The 22,564-nt window shown below is 46.0% G+C and overlaps 1 protein-coding gene across 1 annotated transcript; it reads right to left on the bottom strand.

Annotated features, from left to right (window-relative positions):
• Positions 1-3,573: 3,573 nt before the first annotated feature.
• On the bottom strand, positions 3,574-16,263 carry slc26a6l (solute carrier family 26 member 6, like). The gene is made up of 20 exons (XM_041263634.1): positions 16,081-16,263; positions 15,718-15,857; positions 15,348-15,458; positions 14,346-14,524; positions 13,773-13,937; positions 13,484-13,636; positions 11,914-11,996; positions 10,639-10,786; positions 9,892-10,005; positions 7,363-7,440; positions 7,178-7,273; positions 6,719-6,825; positions 6,466-6,535; positions 6,220-6,312; positions 5,930-6,075; positions 5,059-5,413; positions 4,681-4,902; positions 4,411-4,465; positions 3,966-4,108; positions 3,574-3,600 (listed from the first exon to the last, which is right to left on the bottom strand). Exons 1-20 carry the CDS (start codon positions 16,233-16,235, stop codon positions 3,574-3,576), a joined length of 2,640 nt encoding a protein of 879 aa, XP_041119568.1. The 5' UTR covers positions 16,236-16,263.
• Between the last annotated feature and the right edge of the window lie 6,301 nt (positions 16,264-22,564).

Below are 22,564 nucleotides of genomic sequence, written 5' to 3' on the forward strand. Positions count from 1 at the left end.
TTGCTGTGCAGTGAGTCTGGAGCCCCTGATAATAGAGCTTGCTGTGCAGTGAGTCTGGAGCCCCTGATAGTACAGTGAATCTGGGCGAGAGGGCTCAGCCAGTGAGATCTGCTCCTGTGCTCTGTGTGTCTGCACCAGCGACTGTTCCATCTATTAAACTCAGTATTGAATGGGTTTATAAGTCAGTGTTAGTTTGAAGCATTGAAAATGATTATTTTTCAGTTTTGTGTCAAGAACAATAAAAGATGGGAATGCAGACCTGGCATATATTGTGGTTCTTTATCCTAAAGCTGCTGAATATGTGTGTGTGAATGACTCAGAGTGATGGGAAAGCACGTCACCACAGGGTCCTTGTATCATGGATTTATTAGAGTTATGGCATAGAAATATATAATTTTACAGAGGAGGCTCTCCAGATTCAGGGAAGGGAAATGAAAGTGGATTGAGAATGGGCTCTCCAGATTCAGGGAAGGGAAATGAGAATGGACTCAATCCATCTCACTTCCATGGAAGAGCCTGCTTTTTCATTACCTTAATTAACTAAGTCTTTGAAAACAAAGGAAGGAACCACCTGGATTTGAACCACGTCCCCCAAGGAGAACAGCATGCTTGTGAACTAGCCCACTGCACCATCTGACTCCTTGTGAGAGCCTTGCAGCAACCTTGTATATGAGATTCGCTTCCCTTGTCAGAGATCACACTGCTGGAGTTGAGAATCCTGGTGCTGGTTGTACAGTTGACTGAAGAGAGGCGGGAGTATGAAACATACACTTATTACACAGCAGGGCCCTCAGGTAAATACCAGGGATACCAGGATCAGTGCTAGGAGTGTTAATACTTCTCATATATATATATAATTGCTGTGTGGCTTCCATAGGAACTTGTGTTTTTTATACTGTGTCCCTCGTCAAGCTGTGGAATCTGAATCTGCGCAGCAGAAATGATTCAATTTCTAGCAGGTTGACTTTGTGCAAAGTTTCTATTATGATGTAATCTTTCATACCCCCTAGCACTGTGCTGTCTCCACTAATTCATTATTAATGATGAAACAACATCACCCTAAAGCTAATGTTCAGGGCTCAGCATGCCTCAGCACTACCAGCAAGCACTCGGGCACTAGGGAGCAAAGCAGGACAAGAACCTGGATGTCTTGGCTTTGTGGGAGTGAAGTGAGCTCTGTGAACACTGGTACCGCAGTGTCAGTGAGCTCTATTAACACTCTGGTATTGCAGTGTCAGTGAGCTCTATTAACACTCTGGTACCGCAGTGTCAGTGAGCTCTATTAACACTCTGGTACCGCAGTGTCAGTGAGCTCTATTAAAACTCTGGTATTGCAGTGCCAATGAGCTCTATTAACACTCTGGTATTGCAGTGTCAGTGAGCTTTATTAACACTGGTACCGCAGTGTCAGTGAGCTCTATTAACACTCTGGTATTGCAGTGGCAATGAGCTCTATTAACACTCTGGTATTGCAGTGCCAATGAGCTCTATTAACACTCTGGTATTGCAGTGTCAGTGAGCTCTATTAACACTGGTATTGCAGTGTCAGTGAGCTCTATTAACACTGGTATTGCAGTGTCAGTGAGCTCTATTAACACTCTGGTATTGCAGTGCCAATGAGCTCTATTAACACTCTGGTATTGCAGTGTCAGTGAGCTCTATTAACACTCTGGTATTGCAGTGTCAGTGAGCTCCATTAACACTGGTATTGCAGTGTCAGTGAGCTCTATTAACACTGGTATTGCAGTGTCAGTGAGCTCTATTAACACTCTGGTATTGCAGTGTCAGTGAGCTCTATTAACACTCTGGTATTGCAGTGTCAGTGAGCTCTATTAACACTCTGGTATTGCAGTGTCAGTGAGCTCTATTAACACTCTGGTATTGCAGTGTCAGTGAGCTCTATTAACACTCTGGTATTGCAGTGTCAGTGAGCTCTATTAACACTCTGGTATTGCAGTGTCAGTGAGCTCTATTAACACTCTGGTATTGCAGTGTCAGTGAGCTCCATTAACACTGGTATTGCAGTGTCAGTGAGCTCTATTAACACTCTGGTATTGCAGTGTCAGTGAGCTCTATTAACACTCTGGTATTGCAGTGTCAGTGAGCTCTATTAACACTCTGGTATTGCAGTGTCAGTGAGCTCTATTAACACTCTGGTATTGTAGTGTCAGTGAGCTCTATTAACACTGATATTGCAGTGTCAGTGAGCTCTATTAACACTCTGGTATTGTAGTCTCAGTGAGCTCTATTAACACTTTGGTATTGCAGTGTCAGTGAGCTCCATTAACACTGGTATTGCAGTGTCAGTGAGCTCTATTAACACTCTGGTATTGCAGTGTCAGTGAGCTCTATTAACACTCTGGTATTGCAGTGTCAGTGAGCTCTATTAACACTCTGGTATTGCAGTGTCAGTGAGCTCTATTAACACTCTGGTATTGCAGTGTCAGTGAGCTCTATTAACACTGGTATTGCAGTGTCAGTGAGCTCTATTAACACTCTGGTATTGCAGTGTCAGTGAGCTCTATTAACACTCTGGTATTGCAGTGTCAGTGAGCTCTATTAACACTGGTATTGCAGTGTCAGTGAGCTCTATTAACACTCTGGTATTGCAGTGTCAGTGAGCTCTATTAACACTCTGGTATTGTAGTGTCAGTGAGCTCTATTAACACTCTGGTATTGCAGTGTCAGTGAGCTCTATTAACACTCTGGTATTGCAGTGTCAGTGAGCTCTATTAACACTCTGGTATTGCAGTGTCAGTGAGCTCTATTAACTCTGGTATTGTAGTCTCAGTGAGCTCTATTAACACTCTGGTATTGCGGTGTCAGTGAGCTCTATTAACACTCTGGTATTGCAGTGTCAATGAGCTCTATTAACACTCTGGTATTGCAATGTCAGTGAGCTCTATTAACACTGGTATTGCAGTGCCAATGAGCTCTATTAACACTCTGGTATTGCAGTGTCAATGAGCTCTATTAACACTCTGGTATTGCAGTGTCAGTGAGCTCTATTAACACTCTGGTATTGCAGTGTCAGTGAGCTCTATTAACACTCTGGTATTGCAGTGTCAATGAGTTCTATTAACACTGGTATTGCAGTGCCAATGAGCTCTATTAACACTCTGGTATTGCAGTGTCAGTGAGCTCTATTAACACTCTGGTATTGCAGTGCCAATGAGCTCTATTAACACTCTGGTATTGCAGTGTCAGTGAGCTCCATTAACACTGGAATTGCAGTGTCAGTGAGTTCTATTAACACTCTGGTATTGCAGTGTCAGTGAGCTCTATTAACACTCTGGTATTGCAGTGTCAGTGAGCTCCATTAACACTGGAATTGCAGTGTCAGTGAGTTCTATTAACACTCTGGTATTGCAGTGTCAGTGAGCTCTATTAACACTCTGGTATTGCAGTGTCAGTGAGTTCTATTAACACTCTGGTATTGCAGTGTCAATGAGTTCTATTAACACTGGTATTGCAGTGTCAGTGAGCTCTATTAACACTCTGGTATTGTAGTCTCATTGTACAGCACGTTGGCTGCCTCCCTCAGAGCTCACTGGAGCAGCCTTCCTCTGCTGGCTACAGCTTGGTACTGAGGCCAGTGTCCTGCAATTAGAAGAGGATGCTATTAGAACACAATGGAGCTGCTCTGGCCGTGGGTCTATTACAATGATACAGGCTGATTCTGAAGCTGCTGCACTAACTAACCCTCTTATCAATTCCCTCTCTTAACATGAAGCTTGGAACATCATCACTGAAGCACTGAATCACACTTTAAAGCACATCCAATATGAACAGTACAGAAATGTATTAACACAAGGATGACGTGAAACTGGTGCAGCTGAAGACATAGAATGATTTGCTAAACCTGGCTTCATCATCGCGGATGTCATGTGATCTGCATGCCAAAATGAGGTGTCATGTGACCAGCATGCCAGAATGAGGTGTCATGTGTCTCAGGAGAGTCTCACCCCATCACAGTGGTGGGGGGGCCGGGGGGAGCCCCTGTGAGCCCTGCAGTGCAGCACAGCATCGTGAACCGAGGCAAAGAGATGGGCTTTAGTGATCATCTTCGAGAAAAACAAGCCACGCTCCAGCTCCTCCACGACACACGCTGAGACAAGAGGAACACAAGGTTAGTAAAACTGCCAGCTCATTCACTTACTGTGTGACTGCCTCTCTTTAAGGGCATGCTCATTAGAACCCCAGTCCCAGTCTCCCAGCTATCACCCTGTCCCGTCATTCACTACTCATCAGTACTCTTTCAGTGTGACTGTCTCACTTAAAGGGCGTGCTCATTAAAACCCCAGTCCCAGTCTCCCACCTCTCACCCTGTCTCGTCATTCACTACTCATCAGTACTTTTTCAGTGTGAATGTCTCACTAGAACCTCAGTCCCAGTCTCAGGAATACTCACGCTGGCAGCCAGCCAAATATACATCCACTTCAATTTCTCTGAAATCATGGCATATCTGGAATAAATCCCAAATAAATAAGGTAAATATACTATATATACATCTAAAACTGCACCACAAGTCTAGGAACATCTAAATGATTGTTGCCAAGAAACTGAGTGCGTGGACAAATTCGTATCTCTGTAAACAGCTTTATAGATGTTCTACCACGCCTCTCCTCTCACCCCCCTCCCTCCCCTCCCCTCCCCTCCCCTCCTCCCTCTTGCTCTCACATTTCTCAGTGTTTTGATGGACATGGTGTCGGTGAAGTTGGCAGTGCTGAGGTCCAGGATGATGGAGTGAATGTCCCAGCTCCACTTCCCCAGCGAGCCGAGGGAGACACGCTCCAGGTCTCTGCTCAGAGTGTCGTCTCCATCGAGAGTGGAGTCCAGCGTCCCTGTCTCGGGGTCCAGCTCGGAGACCGAGCCCAGCGTCCCTGTCTCGGGGTCCAGCCCGGAGACCGAGCCCAGCGTCCCTGTCTCGGGGTCCAGCCCGAAGACCAAGCCCAGTGTTCCTGTCTCGGGGTCCAGCCCGGAGACCGAGCCCAGCGTCCCTGTCTCGGGGTCTAGCCCGAAGACCGAGTCCAGTGTTCCTGTCTCGGGGTCCCCTGTCTTCAGATACTCCCAGCTCAAGGGCCTGTTCATAAGAGCGGCCGATTCAGGGATCACAAACACTGTCCTGCTGTAGCTGTGCATTCTGCCCTCATCACTGTGCCCCCGTTGCTGTGCCCTCATCGCTGTGCCCTCGTCGCTGTGCCCTCGTTGCTGTGCCCTCATCGCTGTGCCCTCATCGCTGTGCCCTCGTTGCTGTGCCCCTAGCGCTGTGCCTCCGTTGCTGTGCCCCTGCCGCTGTGCCCCCGTTGCTGTACCCTCATCACTGTACCCCCGGCACTGAGCCTCCAGCTCCACTGAGAACACAGCCCCCTCACCCTGCTCACACCAGTCGGCTTCCTGCAAGGAGAGCGGGGGGGGTCACACTGGAGACATGAAATCTTTCTACTGCGTGTTTATAGCTCAGGTAACAAGGCTTCCCCTATTACAATATTCTTGTCAGGATCCTGAGCCAGAAGAGGGCGCCCTACCACACAAATAAACACATTGATGTAAGACACACCTTCAGAACGATCAGTACCAGAATACTGGCTCTCTATCAGTGGCTGAATAGAGCGCTTACTGTCCTAGAACTCCTAACGATAAAGTCCAGAGTCGAGAGTCTGCAGCACTGCACTGGATACAACCTCCTTCCATTTACAATCACCACCCTGCTTTAGTACAATTAATAGATTGTCTGTTAGAAGATGAAGCCCTGCCTGTCTCTTTTTCTGCCTGTCTCTATGTCTCTCTGACTACCTGCCTCTTTGTCCCTCTGTCTCTCTGCCTGTCTGCCTGTCCCTCTGTCACTCTGCCTTTGTCTCTCTATCTCTTTGCCTACCTGTCTCTTTATCCATCTGTCTCTCTGTCCCCTGTCTCTCTGTCTCTCTGCCTGTCCCTCTGTCTCAGTTCTGTCAAGGCTCGTACCATTTTTTTGGCATCCTTCTTGGCTCTCCTCTCCTCTCGCTGCTCTCTGCGCTTCACTTTCGCTGCCAGCTTCTTTTTGTAGGTCAGCAGCTGAGCGATATCGATCCCAACCTGACACAAGAGCAACACAATCACTGCAGTAAGAATCGTAAAATAAAGAGAGGGGATCTACAGAGATGGTGTCAGAGGGCTTGGAGTGCATGATAAAGCAGCACTGCAGGGCTCATGCTCTGAAGGTGAGGTGCTGGAGCTTACCTTCTTCTTCAGCGCCTCCAAGAACAGATCCGCGTTGGCGAAGTACAGGGTTGCAGAGGAGCGGAAGATTGTGATTCCCGGAATTTCTCTCGCCTGGAAAATAAAAAATAGAAACGGGGAATCGTAGAGAGACACTGCTGAGTGCACTCCGTACACACAACGCCCCCCCTCTCCCCCACATACCCATGGGCACACCACACCCCCACACCACCCCTCCCCACACACACACACACACAGAGCATTCACCTGTTTGAAAGTTTCCACATCCAGGTAAAGTTCAGTTCCAGGAATCTGTCCAAGAACGGAATACTGTGGCCTGAAAACAAGAAGCATTTCATATACTAATGAGAACCAGAGAGGGAGGAAAGAGAGAGGGGGAGGAGAGGGAGATGAGGGGGGAGGGAGTGGGGAGAGGAGAGGGAGAGGAAGGAAGGAGGATAGGGAGAGGTGGGGTCATGGAGGAGAGAGGGGGAGGAGAGGGAGAGGAGGGGTCACTCACAGTTGTGTTCTGAAGATGACAGTCAGCATTGCGAAGGCGATGGACGTAGCAAGTCCCAGATCTAGGTTTAGGAGCAGTGTGGAGACCAGGGTCACGACCCAAACCAACTGGGGGCAGAGGGCAGTGGTCAGGGGGCACAGAATGTGACCAAGTAAACAAAAACTTTAAATGAACCAGACAGCTTTGTTATAGGATATTACCCTTGACCTCAATGCTACCCTCTAATAGCAGTTATTGCAGGGGAGCAGAGAGTATTACAGGCAAGTAGCCCATCCATTAATCATTCATGTCTGGATAATATAAAATGTGACTAGATAGAGCTAACAGAGAGGTGGAACTATAAAACAATATGCTATCAAACAGGGTTAATGCAGCTGCATGTGTTCTAGTGGGACTGTGAGTGTATCTGAGTCTGTGTGCCTGTGTGTGTGTGTGTCTCTGTGTCTCTCAGTTTCTCACCAGGTCTATCTTGCTGGTTCTCCAGAGGGTCACTATGTCACTGTACTGTTTAAACATTCCCTTCAGATTGATCAACATGATGGCAGAAAGCACGGTCTGGAACACAAAGCACAAGATCAGGGCTCACAACTGCCCGATTACAATACTCTGCACATAATGCTTTATTACCACATCTCTATCCATACCTTGGGCAGCTCCTGAAACAGAACCCCTAGCTTGAGCATCGTTACCAAGACGATGATCGAGGAAATCAACCCAGCAACCTGGAAACACAAAGCAGGAATCACATCTGAACCAGCAGAGGCAGCAGCATTTACATAGAGTAACACTGCAGTAAAGCCATAAATACAGCTCAGCCAGAACTGTGACAGAAACAGAGCAGTGCTTTATAAACACTGAGAGTACAGAAACAGAGCAGTGCTTTATAAAGACTGAGAGTACAGAAACAGAGCAGTGCTTTATAAACACTGAGAGTACATAAAGAGAGCAGTGCTTTATAAACACTGAGAGTGCAGAAACAGAGCAGTGCTTTATAAAGACTGAGAGTACATAAAGAGAGCAGTGCTTTATAAACACTGAGTACAGAAACAGAGCAGTGCTTTATAAACACTGAGAGTACAGAAACAGAGCAGTGCTTTATAAAGACTGAGAGTACATAAAGAGAGCAGTGCTTTATAAACACTGAGTATAGAAACAGAGCAGTGCTTTATAAACACTGAGAGTACAGAAACAGAGCAGTGCTTTATAAAGACTGAGGGTACATAAAGAGAGCAGTGCTTTATAAACACTGAGTATAGAAACAGAGCAGTGCTTTATAAACACTGAGAGTACAGAAACAGAGCAGTGCTTTATAAACACTGAGAGTACAGAAAGAGAGCAGTGCTTTATAAACACTGAGTATAGAAACAGAGCAGTGCTTTATAAACACTGAGAGTACAGAAACAAAGCAGTGCTTTATAAACACTGAGAGTGCAGAAACAGATCAGCGCCATATAAACACTGAGAGTACAAAAACAGATCAGGCCCTATAAACACTGAGAGTACATAAAGGGAGCAGTGCTTTATAAACACTGAGAGTGCAGAAACAGAGCAGTGTTTTATAAACACTGAGAGTACAGAAAGAGAGCAGTGCTTTATAAACACTGAGAGTACAGAAACAGAGCAGTGCTTTATAAACACTGAGAGTACAGAAACAGAGCAGTGCTTTATAAACACTGAGAGTGCAGAAACAGAGCAGTGCCTTATAAACACTGAGAGTACAGAAACAGAGCAGTGCTTTATAAACACTGAGAGTGCAGAAACAGAGCAGTGTTTTATAAACACTGAGAGTACAGAAAGAGAGCAGTGCTTTATAAACACTGAGTACAGAAACAAAGCAGTGCTTTATAAACATTGAGAGTGCAGAAACAGAGCAGTGCTTTATAAACACTGAGAGTAAAGAAACAGAGCAGTGCTTTATAAACACTGAGAGTACAGAAAGAGAGCAGTGCTTTATAAACACTGAGAGTGCAGAAACAGAGCAGTGCTTTATAAACACTGAGAGTAAACAGAGCAGTGCTTTATAAACACTGAGTATAGAAACAGAGCAGTGCTTTATAAACACTGAGAGTACAGAAACAGAGCAGTGCTTTATAAACACTGAGAGTACAGAAACAGAGCAGTGCCTTATAAACACTGAGAGTACAGAAACAAAGCAGTGCTTTATAAACACTGAGAGTACAGAAACAGAGCAGTGCTTTATAAACACTGAGAGTACAGAAACAGAGCAGTGCTTTATAAACACTGAGAGTGCAGAAACAGAGCAGTGTTTTATAAACACTGAGAGTACAGAAAGAGAGCAGTGCTTTATAAACACTGAGAGTGCAGAAACAGAGCAGTGCCTTATAAACACTGAGAGTACAGAAACAAAGCAGTGCTTTATAAACACTGAGAGTACAGAAACAGAGCAGTGCTTTATAAACACTGAGAGTGCAGAAACAGAGCAGTGCTTTATAAACACTGAGAGTACAGAAACAGAGCAGTGCTTTATAAACACTGAGAGTACAGAAAGAGAGCAGTGCTTTATAAACACTGAGAGTGCAAAAACAGAGCAGTGCCTTATAAACACTGAGTACAGAAACAAAGCAGTGCTTTATAAACACTGAGTATAGAAACAGAGCAGTGCTTTATAAACACTGAGAGTAAAGAAACAGAGCAGTGCTTTATAAACACTGAGAGTACAGAAAGAGAGCAGTGCTTTATAAACACTGAGAGTACATAAACAGAGCAGTGCCTTATAAACACTGAGAGTACAGAAACATAGCAGTGCTTTATAAACACTGAGAGTGCAGAAAGAGAGCAGTGCTTTATAAACACTGAGAGTGCAGAAACAGAGCAGTGCCTTATAAACACTGAGTACAGAAACATAGCAGTGCTTTATAAACACTGAGAGTGCAGAAAGAGAGAAGTGCTTTATAAACACTGAGAGTACAGAAACAGAGCAGTGCCTTATAAACACTGAGTACAGAAACAGATCAGCGCCTTATAAACACTGAGAGTACATAAAGGGAGCAGTGATTTATAAACACTGAGAGTACAGAAACAGAGCAGTGCTTTATAAACACTGACAGTGCAGAAACAAAGCAGTGCCTTATAAACACTGAGAGTACAGAAACAGAGCAGTGCTTTATGACTGAGAGTACAGAAACAGAGCAGTGCTGTATAAAGATCGTTACCTGGGTCTTGCCTCCTGTGCTCTCCTGGATCAGACTGCGAGACATGGAGCAGCTGACAGTGAAACACTGGAACAAACCTCCACACGCATTGCTGAGACCCAGTGCCACCAGCTCCTAGATTGGTGAGGAGAAACCGTTGTGAGTGAGCATGAGTGACTGTGTTTAGTTTGTGTTACTGTATTGATTGTGATTGACTGTAATGAGTGTGAGCTGAGTGAGATTAACTGTGTTGAGTGTGAGTTGAGTTTGAGTGATTGTGAGTCGAGTGTGAGTGACTGTATTGAGTGTGTGTTGAGTGTGAGTGACTGTGCGTTGAATGCGAGTGACTGTGATGAGTGTGAGTGAATGTGTTGAGTGTGCTGAGTGTTAGTGACTGTGTTTCATGTGTGTTGAGTGTGAGTAACTCTATGTTGAGTGTGAGTCGAGTGTGATTTGAGTGTAATTGACTGCATGCTGACTGTGTGTGTCGAGGTCGATTGACTGTGTGTGTATGTTGAGTATGAGTGACTGTGTGTTGAGTGTGAGTGACTGTGTGTTGAGTGTGAGTGACTGTGACGAGTGTGAGTGACTGTGTTGTATGTGTGTCAAGTGTGAGTTGAGTGTGAGTGAATGTGTGTTGAGTGTGAGTTGAGTGTGTTGTGTATGAGTGACTGTGTGTTGATTGTGAGTTGAGTGTGAATGAATGTGTTGAGTGTGAGTGACTGTATGTTGAGTGTGTATTGAGTGTATTGTGTGAGTTGTCCTTACCTGGTTGTTGTCCACTTTATAGCCGTGTTTCATTGCAAATGTTTTACCCAGAGAGATGCAGATGGCATACCCAACAATGGCCTGAGCGAAGGCATCTCCGATCACCTGACCAAACAGGCTGCAGTCCGGGAGACTGGGGGGCTTCAGTCTAACACAGAGTGGAGAGGAGAGCCCAGGACACAGTCAATAGCAAGCATGCATATTAATCACATCTTTAGCCTCCTCTCACTCTCTCGCTACCTCCTGCACACCAACTAGCTGGGTATCTCTCACTGCCTCCTACACACTCCCCCGCTGGGTATCTCTCGTTGCCTCCTGTACACTCCCCCACTGAGTATCTCTCGCTGCCCTCCTGCACACTCCCCCACTGAGTATCTCTCACTGCCTCCTGCACACTCCCCTGCTGGGTATCTCTCGCTGCCTCCTGCACACTCCCCTGCTGGGATCTTTCACTGCCTCCTGCAGACTCCCCCGCTGGGTATCTCTCGCTGCCTCCTGCAGACTCCCCCGCTGGGTATCTCTTGCTGCCTCCTGCACACTCCCCCATTGGGTATCTCTCGCTGCCTCCTGCAGACTCCCTTGCTGAGTATCTCTCACTGCCCTCCTGCAGTCTCCCCCACTGGGTATCTCTCGCTGCCCTCCTGCACACTCCCCTGCTGGGTATCTCTTGTTGCCTCCTGCACATTCCACTGCTGGGTATCTCTCGCTGCCCTCCTGCACACTCCCCCGCTGGGTATCTCTCTCGCTGCCTCCTGCAGACTCCCCTGCTGGGTATCTCTCGTTGCTTCCTCCACACTCACTAGCTGGGTATCTCTCGCTGCCCTCCTGCACACTCCCCCGCTGGGTATCTCTCACTGTCTCCTGCACACTCCCCTGCTGGGTATCTCTCGCTGCCTCCTGCAGACTCCCCCGCTGAGTATCTCTCACTGCCCTCCTGCAGACTCCCCCACTGGGTATCTCTTGCTGCTTCCTGCACTCTAATCCGCTGGGTATCTCTCGCTGCCCTCCTGCACACTCCCCCGCTGGATATCTCTTGCTGCCCTCCTGCACACTCCCCTGCTGGGTATCTCTTGTTGCCTCCTGCACATTCCACTGCTGGGTATCTCTCGCTGCCCTCCTGCACACTCCCCCGCTGGGTATCTCTCACTGCCTCCTGCACACTCCCCTGCTGGGTATCTCTCGCTGCCCTCCTGCACACTCCCCTGCTGGGTATCTCTCGCTGCCTCCTGCACACTCCCCCACTGGGTATCTCTCATTGCCCTCCTGCACACTAACCCGCTGGGTATCTCCCCCACCACGTCCACACCGTAGCTCAGACTCAAGGTGGCCTGGCCTGAGATCACCGTCGCCAAGACGATCTGAGAGAGGAGGAGAGAGACCTGGGGTCACAGTCTGCTGGACAAGCTGCGCACAGCGCTATGGAAATTAACCTTAATTTCAAACATTAACAGAGTGCTGCAGGACTACAAGAGAGCCATAGTGATCTGCCAAGCAAGATGTCCAGGAGATGGGGACGGGAGAGGAGGAGAGAGATCAGTCCTCACTGTGATGAGCTCAATAGGAATGGGAGAGGAGGAGAGAGAGTAGTCATCACTGTGATGAGCTCGATGAGGATGTGAGAGGAGGAGGAGAGAGAGTGAGAGCAGCCCTCACTTTGATGAGCTTGATGGGGATGGGAGAGGAGGAGAGAGAGCAGTCCTCACTGTGATGAGCTTGATGGGAATGGGAGAGGAGGAGAGAGAGCAGTCCTCACTCTGATGAGCTCGATGGGGATGGGAGAGGAGGAGAGAGAGCAGTCCTCACTGTGATGAGCTTGATGGGAATGGGAGAGGAGAGAGAGCAGTCCTCACTGTGATGAGCTTGGTGGGGATGGGAGAGGAGGAGAGAGAGCAGTCCTCACTGTGATGAGCTCGATGGGGATGGGAGAGGAGGAGAGAGAGCAGTCCTCACTGTGATGAGATTGATGGGAATGGGAGAGGAGAGAGAGCAGTCCTCACTGTGATGAGCTTGATGGGGATGGGAGAATAGGAGAGAGAGCAGTCCTCACTGTGATGAGCTTGATGGGGATGGGAGAGGAGGAGAGAGAGCAGTCCTCACTGTGATGAGCTTGATGGGGATGGGAGAGGAGGAGAGAGAGCAGTCCTCACTGTGATGAGCTTGATGGGGATGGGAGAGGAGGAGAGAGAGCAGTCCTCACTGTGATGAGCTTGATGGGGATGGGAGAGGAGGAGAGAGAGCAGTCCTCACTGTGATGAGCTTGATGGGGATGGGAGAATAGGAGAGAGAGCAGTCCTCACTGTGATGAGCTTGGTGGGGATGGGAGAGGAGGAGAGAGAGCAGTCCTCACTGTGATGAGCTTGATGGGGATGGGAGAATAGGAGAGAGAGCAGTCCTCACTGTGATGAGCTTGATGGGGATGGGAGAAGAGGAGAGAGAGCAGTCCTCACTGTGATGAGCTTGATGGGGATGGGAGAGGAGGAGAGAGAGCAGTCCTCACTGTGATGAGCTTGATGGGAATGGGAGAGGAGAGAGAGCAGTCCTCACTGTGATGAGCTTGGTGGGGATGGGAGAGGAGGAGAGAGAGCAGTCCTCACTGTGATGAGCTCTATGGGGATGGGAGAGGAGGAGAGAGAGCAGTCCCCACTGTGATGAGATTGATGGGAATGGGAGAGGAGAGAGAGCAGTCCTCACTGTGATGAGCTTGGTGGGGATGGGAGAGGAGGAGAGAGAGCAGTCCTCACTGTGATGAGCTTGATGAGGATGGGAGAAGAGGAGAGAGAGCAGTCCTCACTGTGACGAGCTTGGTGGGGATGGGAGAGGAGGAGAGAGAAAGAGCAGTCCTCACTGTGATGAGCTCGATGGGAATGCACAGGGGTAGCTTGTGGTTCCATGCTGTGTTGAGCTCCTTCCCTGCCGCTAGAACCAACAGGGCGATAATGCTGACCACCAGAGTGCCCAGGTTAGTCTCGGGCAGCAGGAAACACACATCTATCAGCGTCTGAGGAGAGAGAGAGGGAGAGAGACAGACAGAGGGAGAGGGAGGGAGGAAAGGTGTTGAGAGTGGAGAGAGAAATTATTATTCTTCATGTAATTATCCATGCATTGTATTCCAATAAGCAGTGAGGGAGACTCACGTAGATGAAGGAGAGGGGTCCACTGAACTGGTCACTGTGGACTCCCAACATGTATTTGAGCTGTGACACCACCACCATGGTGGCGGCGGCAGTGGTGTAGCCGCGCACAAGCGGGTCAGACAGGTAGGTCACCACAAAGCCAAACTGGACCAGACCCAGAGCCACCTGCAGAGAGGGGGGCGTTACACAAGAGGGGTATCTACACAACACAGGGAGTCACTCTATACAGCCAGGGCACAGTGACGCAGGGAGTCAATCTATACAGCCAGGGCACAGTGACGCAGGCAGTCACTCTATACAGCCAGGGCACAGTGACGCACGGAGTCACGCTATACAGCCAGGGCACAGTGACGCAGGGAGTCACGCTATACAACCAGGGCACAGTGACACAGGGAGTTAGGGGTTGGGTTAGGGGTTAGCCAGGGTTAGGGTTTGGGTTAGGGTTAGGGGTTGGGTTAGGGTTAGTCTCTTTCTCTCCGTTGCAAGGAAGGCAGGCCCGGGTATTCACACAGACAATGGGAATCCTGCCTTTATTTATGATACTAAAGATATTTCACTAACAGGTCAGTTTACCTGAAAGAGTCCGGCCAGAATGGTGGTTGCTGCGGCAACCTGCACCCTCATGACGTCCCGCGCCTCGGTGTCGATACCAGTCACGTTGGTCAGGTTCCCCGGGCTAAGGAGGAACATGTTGTCTGGAGCCAGCCTCTCTGTCACACTACTAACCATCATGCTGATCACTGCAAACGTGCCTGACACAGAGTCACAGAGATACAGAGACACACAGCCATTAGACTGACCACACAGAGACACACAGCCATTAGACTGACCACATAGAGACACACAGACATTAGACTGACCACACAGAGACACACAGACATTAGACTGACCACACAGAGGCACACAGAGACACACAGCCATTAGACTGACCATGCAGAGGCACACAGAGACACAAAGACATTAGACTGACCACACAGAGACACACAGCCATTAGACTGACCACACAGAGACACACAGAGACACACAGACATTAGACTGACCACACAGACACACAGCCATTAGACTGACCACACAGAGGCACACAGAGACACACAGACATTAGACTGACCACACAGAGACACGCAGCCATTAGACTGACCACACAGAGACACACAGACATTAGACTGACCACACAGCCATAAGACTGACCACACAGAGACACACAGCAATTAGACTGACCACACAGAGACACACAGCCATTAGACTGACCGCTACATAGAGAGACATATCCATTAGACTGACCACACAGAGACACACAGACACACAGCAATTAGACTGACCACACAGAGACACACAACAATTAGACTGACTTCTGCATAGAGACACACAGAAACACACAGCCATTAAACTGACCACTACATAGAGACACATAGCCATTAAACTGACTAAACAGAGACACACAGCCATTACAGTGACCACACAGAGACACCACAGCAATAGACTGCATAGACACCACTGCATAGAAACACCCCAATATACTCCCTATGAGAATACACTCAGCCCAGCCCCAGGACTGACATGTTAATTTGTGCTCACCAACTGAGATGTGTCGGGATGTCCCAAAGATGAAGTACACCAGGACTGGGTAGAAGGAGGAGTAGAGCCCAAACACAGGGGGCAGGGAGGCCAGGAGGGCGTACGCCATGCCTAAGGAGAGAGAGGGAGAGAGAGAGAGAGATCAAGGGAAGAAGAGGTAGGAGAGAGGGAATAAGAGAGAGGGAGGGGGAGTAGAGAGGGTGGAGAGGGAATAAGAGAGAGGGAGGGAGAGTAGAGAGGGGGGAGAGAGGGAATACGAGAGAGCAGGAGTAGAGAGGGGGAGAGAGGGAATAAGAGAAGGGGATTTGGGGCGAGGAAGAGTAGAGAGGGGGAGAAAGGCACGTGTGTTGTCTATAACTCTCTCTCTTACTCTGCGGTAGGTGCATGATTCCGACGCTGATCCCAGAGAAGAGGTCTCCCAGAGCACACTCCCTGAAGGAGTAACGCGGGAGCCAAGACAGGACTGGGATACAGCTAAAGAGACAATGCCTCAACTTGACTGCAGAGCAACTGTGGAGAAACATGAAGAGCAACCAGCTGAGATACACACTGAAATACACACTGAGATACACACTGAGATACACTGAGATACACGGAGACACACTGAGGCACTGAGACACGTTGAGACAGAGCCCACACACAAACACAACGAGACACATGGCACCGCTCCCTTCTTCCCTCCTCCTACATCTACTCCCCTCTCCTCTCCTATCTTCTCCTCTCCTCTCCTCACCTGAGTTTGCCCCTGAGCCGCTGTTCCAGAGCAGGCTTGTCCTTGCGAGTCCGTCTCTGTGCCACCTCCTCCAGGCTCTCCTCGTCCAGCACTGCCCTCTCCACACTGTAGCCCAGGCCTCTCTGCCGGGCCGGTGCTCTCTCCTTCATCACCATCGCTGCTGCACTCCCTCGTTCTCACCGCAACCAGCCCTCTGTCAGACTGCCTGCCTGCTTGTCTACTTTTCTGTCTGTCTGTCTGTCTGCCTGTTTTTTTATCTGTGTGTCTGTCTGTCTGTCTGTCTGTCTCAGCCCCCTGCCTGTGCTGCAGCAGCAGTAACTGTGATTTGAAGATCTGTGTGAAAGCAGAGGAGCAACACAGTCTCCTGATCCTCAGGGCGGTCCAGCAGTCTAGCTGGGTCTATGAAGCTGAATGCCAGTGTGGGCAAGGGAGCAGCTCAGCCGTGTCTCCTGATCCTCAGAGTGGTCCAGCAGACTAGCTGGGTCTCTGAAGTTGAGTGCCAGTGTGGGCAGGGGAGCAGCACAACTGCCTTTATACCCAGTCAGAATCGCAGCCAGTAATCAGTAACTCCAGGAACACTAACCTGTCCTGGGGACGCTCAGCCACACAGGTTATTACAGATAAAACCTTTAAATAGCACATCGGGAGAAGCGCCCTGCCACTCACCGTGCCGGGAACATTCCACAGCTCACCACTGTCCTACGTGTAAATACATAACCGGCCAGCTCTCTAATTACTCACCATTACCACAAACAACATCCTGTCTGCTGGAAGCTGACACAACAGGAAGGAACACATTAATTGTTGTCTGACAAGGCAACTTTGAAAGAACAGCCCTGGTACAGTGACGTGGAAGTCTAGCTACTGTGGGTGAGATTCAGTGTCAGAACGATCCACACTAGAACAGACACAGAGGGTACTGGCAAACGGAGACACAACTCAAACTGCACCAGCAAAATCAAACTACACGCAATTCTGGAGTCAGATCACAATGTTAGAACATAAGAACAAAGAAAGTTTACAAATGAAAGGAGGCCATTTGGCCCATCTTGCTCGTTTGGTTGTTAGTACCTTATTGATCCCAAAATCTCATCAAGCAGCTTCTTGAAGGATCCCAGGGTGTCAGCTTCAACAACATTACTGGGGAGTTGGTTTCAGACTCCCACAATTCTCTATGTAAAACAAGTGCCTTGTTGTTTCTTTTTTCAGGTCAAAAAAGGATTTTGAATGCTTGAATCAGATCACAGCAAGGTCTTCTTTGTTCAAGACTGAGTAGATTCAATTCTTTTAGCCTGTCTACATATGACATGCCTTTTAAATCCGGAATAATTCTGGTCAATCTTCTTTGCACTCTTTATAGAGCAGCAATATCCTTTTCGTAGCGAGGTGACCAGAACTGAACACAATATTCTAGATGAGGTCTTACTAATGCATTGTAAAGTTTTAACATTACTTCCCTTGATTTAAATTCAACACTTTTCACAATATATCCAAGCATCATTGGCCTTTTTTATAGCTCCCCCACACTGTCTAGATGAAGACATTTCTGAGTCAACATAAACTCCTAGGTCTTTTTCATAGATTCCTTCTCCAATTTCAGTATCTCCCATATGATATTTATAATGTATAATGTATTTTTATTTATAATGCACATTTTTGTGCAGTACCTTACACTTTTCTCTATTAAATGTCATTTGCCACGTGTCTGCTCAGTTCTGAATCTTGTCTAGATCATTTTGAATGACCTTTGCTGCTGCAACGGTGTTTGCCACTCCTATTTTTGTTTTGTATGTAAATTTAACAAGTTTGCTTACTATACCACAATCTAAGTTATTAATGTAGATTAGGACTAGCAGAGGACATAATACTGATCCCTGTGATAATCCAGTGATTACCTCACTCCATTCTGAGGTTTCTCCTCTAATCAGTACTGTCTGTTTCCTACATGTTGTCCACTCCCTAATCCATGAGCATGCATTTCCTTGAATCCCTACTGTGTTTAGTTTGAGAATTAATCTTTTATGCAGGACTTTGTCAAAAGCTTTGTCAATGTCATATGTTTTGCAATTATCCATTGTCGATGTTGCATCCTCAAAAAAATCAAGCAGGTTAGTTAGACACGATCTCCCTCTCCTAAAACCATGCTGACTGTCTCCTAGGATACTGTTACCATATAGGTAATTTTCCATTTTTGATCTTATTATAGTTTCCATAAGTTTACATACAATAGAAGTCAGATTTATTGGTCTGTAGTTATCTGGTTCAGTTTTGTTTCCCTTTTTGTGGATGGGTATTACGTTTGCAATTCTCCAGTCTTGTTGGTACCACCCCTGTGTCAAGTGACTGTTGCATGATCTTGGTTAGCGGTTTGTAAATAACTTCTTTCATTTCTTTGAGTACTATTGGGAGGATCTCATCCAGGCCAGGGTATTTGTTCATTTTAAGAGCTCCTAGTCCCTTTAACACTTCTGCCTCAGTTATGTTAAAGTTATTTAAAACAGGATAGGAACAGGTTGACATGTGGGGCATGTTTTCCGTATCTTCCTTTGCAGAAACATGTGAAAAGTAATCATTTAATATCCTGATCGCTCTTCTTTACACTCTTTCTAGAGCAGCACTATCCTTTTCGTAGCGAGGTGACCAGAACTGAACACAATATTCAAGATGAGGTCTTACTAATGCATTGTACAGTTTTAACATTACTTCCCTTGATTTTAAATTCAACACTTTTCACAATATATCCGAGCATCTTGTTGGCCTTTTTTTAATAGCTTCCCCACATTGTCTAGACAAAAACATTTCTGAGTCAACATAAACTCCTAGGTCTTTTTATTTATAATGCACATTTTTATTGCCTGCATGCAGTACCTTACAGTTTTCTTTATTAAATGTAATTTGCCATGTGTCTGCCCAGTTCTGAATGCTGTCTAGATCATTTTGAATGACCTTTGCTGCTGCAATGGTGTTTGCCACTCCTCCTATTTTTGTGTTGTATGCAAATTTAACACATTTGTTTACTTTACCACAATCTAAGTCATTAATGTAGATTAGGAATAGCAGAGGACATAATACTGATCCCTGTGATAGTCCAGTGATTACCTCACTCCATTCTGAGGTTTCTCCTCTAATCAGTACTCTCTGTTTCCTACATGTTGTCCACTCCGTAATCCATGTGCATGCATTTCCTTGAATCCCTACTGCGTTTAGTTTGAGAATTAATATTTTATGTAGGACTTTGTCAAAAGCTTTGTCAATGTCATATGCTTTGCAATTATCCATTGTCAATGTTGCATCCTCAAAAAAATCAAGCAGGTTAGTTAGACACGATCTCCCTTTCCTAAAACCATGTTGACTGTCTCCCAGGACCCTGTTACCATATAGGTAATTTTCCATTTTGGATCTTATTATAGTTTCTATAAGTTTACATACAATAGAAGTCAGGCTTATTGGTCTGTAGTTACTTGGTTCAGTTTTGTTTCCCTTTTTGTGGATGGGTATTATGTTTGCAATTCTCCATTCTGTCGGTACCACCCCTGTGTCAAGACTGTTGCATGATCTTGGTTAGCAGGTTTGTAAATTACTTCTTTCATTTCTTTGAGTACTATTGGGAGGATCTCATCCAGCCCAGGGGATTTGTTTATTTTAAGAACATAAGAAAGAACATAAGAAAGTTTACAAACGAGAGGAGGCCATTCGGCCCATCTTGCTCGTTTGGTTGTTAGTAGCTTATTGATCCCAAGAGCTCCTAGTCCCTTTAACACTTCTGCTTCAGTTATGCTAAAGTTGTTTAAAACTGGATAGGAACTGGATGACATGTGGGGCATGCTGTCAGTATCTTCCTCTGTAAAAACTTGTGAAAAGTAATAATTTAATATATTTGCCATTTTTTTCTTCGTCCATGATTTTGTCATTTGTATCTCTTAAACATTTAATCTCCTCTTTGAATGTTCTCTTGCTTTTCTAATATTGGAAAAACTTTTTGAAATTGGTTTTAGCTCCCTTAGCAATGTTCATTTCTATTTCTCTCTTGGCCTTTCTGACTTCCTTTTTGACTTGCGTTTGCAGTTCCATGTACTCTTTCTGTATACTTTGTTTTTGGTCCCTTTTAAATGCTCTGTAAGTGCCTTTTTCACTGAATATTTTTTTAATTAAACCATTTTGGTCATTTTGTTTTAGATTTAGATTTGTGTACTTTTGGGATGTAATTGTTTTGCACCTCTAGTATTACATTTTTAAAAAAACAGCCATCCTTTTTCTATGGATGTTTTCTCTATTTTACTCCAATCTACTTCTGTTAGTCTCTGTTTCCTACCTTCATAGTTTGCTTTTCTAAAATTTTAAACCTTAGCTTTAGTCATTACTTTGGGGGTTTTAAAAAATATTTCAAATGAGACCATGTTGTGGTCTGAGTTTGCTAGTGGTTCTCTGACTTCTGTTTTAGTTATTCTGTCTTCATTATTTGAAAAGACTAAATCAAGGCATGCCTCCCCTCTAGTCAGTGCCTTGACAAATTGTGTTAGGAAGCAGTCATTTGTCATTTTCACCATTTCAATTTCATCCGTCGTGCTCCCCACTGGGTTTTCCCATTTTATATGGGGAAGTTGAAATCCCCCATTAGTATGGCTTATTATATAACAGTCTGAATTTGGTGGTGTCACAAAGACGACTGCAGTGGGTGACGTCAGAGCAGAACCAGGAACCAGGAAATAAACAACAGAGACTTGATTGCTAATCAATTATTCAATTGGAGTCTCGGTACAACTGCACGTGAATTAATAAAGTGCAATTCCCCGTGCTCACATATTACTTTTTACTTGCACGTGAAGTGCTGTGCAATCCTCGTGCGTAAATACAAATATACATTTTAAACAACTTGTGTTCCACAGACCCATTTATATCCCGTGTACCAATGACTATACACCAACAGTAACACAAAACACATAACATACAACACAAAATACACACAATGGCGGGGCAACATCGCCACAGGTGGTCTATAGCATGCCCCTATTATTATGCCCTTTGAATTGTTGTCCATTAGTCTTACCCATATTGATTCAGTATGGTTTTCTTCGTCCAGATTCAACACCTGGGCTTCAAGACTATTTCTTATGTACAGTTTATTGTATCAATTAGTGTAGCCGTGTGGCTACTTCAGTGTCAGATTGTCTGAGTGTGCTTGTGAGTGGCAGTGTGAGTTTCAGTGAGTGTGTGAGAGATTGTGGGTGTGTCAGTTTTGTGTATCAGTGAGTGATACAGTGCATTAAATAAGTGAGCAGCTCAGAGCAGGTTTCACCAGTGATGCGAGTGAAACATTGTCTCTGAGCAGCTCAGAACAGGTTTCACCAGTGACGCGAGTGAAACATTCTCTCTGAGCAGCTCAGAGCAGGTTTCATAAGAACATAAGAACATAAGAAAGTTTACAAACGAGAGGAGGCCATTCGGCCCATCTTGCTTGTTTGGTTGTCAGTAGCTTATTGATCCCAGAATCTCATCAAGCAGCTTCTTGAAGGATCCCATGGTGTCAGCTTCAACAACATTACTGGGGAGTTGATTCCAGACCCTCACAATTCTCTATGTAAAAAAGTGCCTCCTATTTTCTATTCTGAATGCCCCTTTGTCTAATCTCCATTTGTGACCCCTGGTCCTTGTTTCTTTTTCAGGCTGAAAAAGTCCCTTGGGTCGACACTGTCAATACCTTTTAAAATTTTGAATGCTTGAATTAGGTCGCCACGTAGTCTTCTTTGTTCAAGACTGAACAGATTCAATTCTTTTAGCCTGTCCGCATATGACATGCCTTTTAAGCCTGGAATAATTCTGGTCGCTCTTCTTTGCACTCTTTCTAGAGCAGCAATATCTTTTTAATAGCGAGGTGACCAGAACTGCACACAATATTCAAGATGAGGTCTTACTAGTGAATTGTACAGTTTTAACATTACTTCCCTTGATTTAAATTCAACACTTTTCACAATGTATCCGAGCATCTTATTAGCCTTTTTTATAGCTTCCCCACATTGTCTAGAGGAAGACATTTCTGAGTCAACAAAAACTCCTAGGTCTTTTTCATAGATTCCTTCTCCAATTTCAGTATCTCCCATATGATATTTATAATGTACACTTTTATTTCCTGCGTGCAGTACCTTACACTTTTCTCTATTAAATGTCATTTGCCATGTGTCTGCCCAGTTCTGAATCTTGTCTAGATCATTTTGAATGACCCTTGCTGCTACAACAATGTTTGCCACTCCTCCTACTTTTGTGTCGTCAGTGATGCGAGTGAAACGTTGTCTCTGAGCAGCTCAGAGCAGGTTTCACCAGTGATGCGAGTGAAACATTGTCTCTGAGCAGCTCAGAGCAGGTTTCACCAGTGATGCGAGTGAAACATTGTCTCTGAGCAGCTCAGAGCAGGTTTCACCAGTGATGCGAGTGAAACATTGTCTCTGAGCAGCTCAGAGCAGGTTTCACCAGTGATGCGAGTGAAACA

Source organism: Polyodon spathula, chromosome 11 (assembly GCF_017654505.1).
Source record: "Polyodon spathula isolate WHYD16114869_AA chromosome 11, ASM1765450v1, whole genome shotgun sequence".
NCBI lineage: Eukaryota > Metazoa > Chordata > Actinopteri > Acipenseriformes > Polyodontidae > Polyodon > Polyodon spathula.

What these genes read in the sequence shown, in the direction of transcription:
- slc26a6l (XM_041263634.1), bottom strand. Translation starts at nt 16,235, where the DNA reads ATGGTGATGAAGGAGAGAGCACCGGCCCGGCAGAGAGGCCTGGGCTAC. An exon ending in TGAGCTGGGAGTATCTGAAG is followed by an intron (nt 4,903 to 5,058) that starts ACAGGGGACCCC and finishes GGCTCGGTCTCC; the next exon opens with GGGCTGGACCCCGAGACAGG. An exon ending in CCCCCCACCACTGTGATGGG is followed by an intron (nt 3,601 to 3,965) that starts GTGAGACTCTCC and finishes TTCTAATTGCAG; the next exon opens with GACACTGGCCTCAGTACCAA.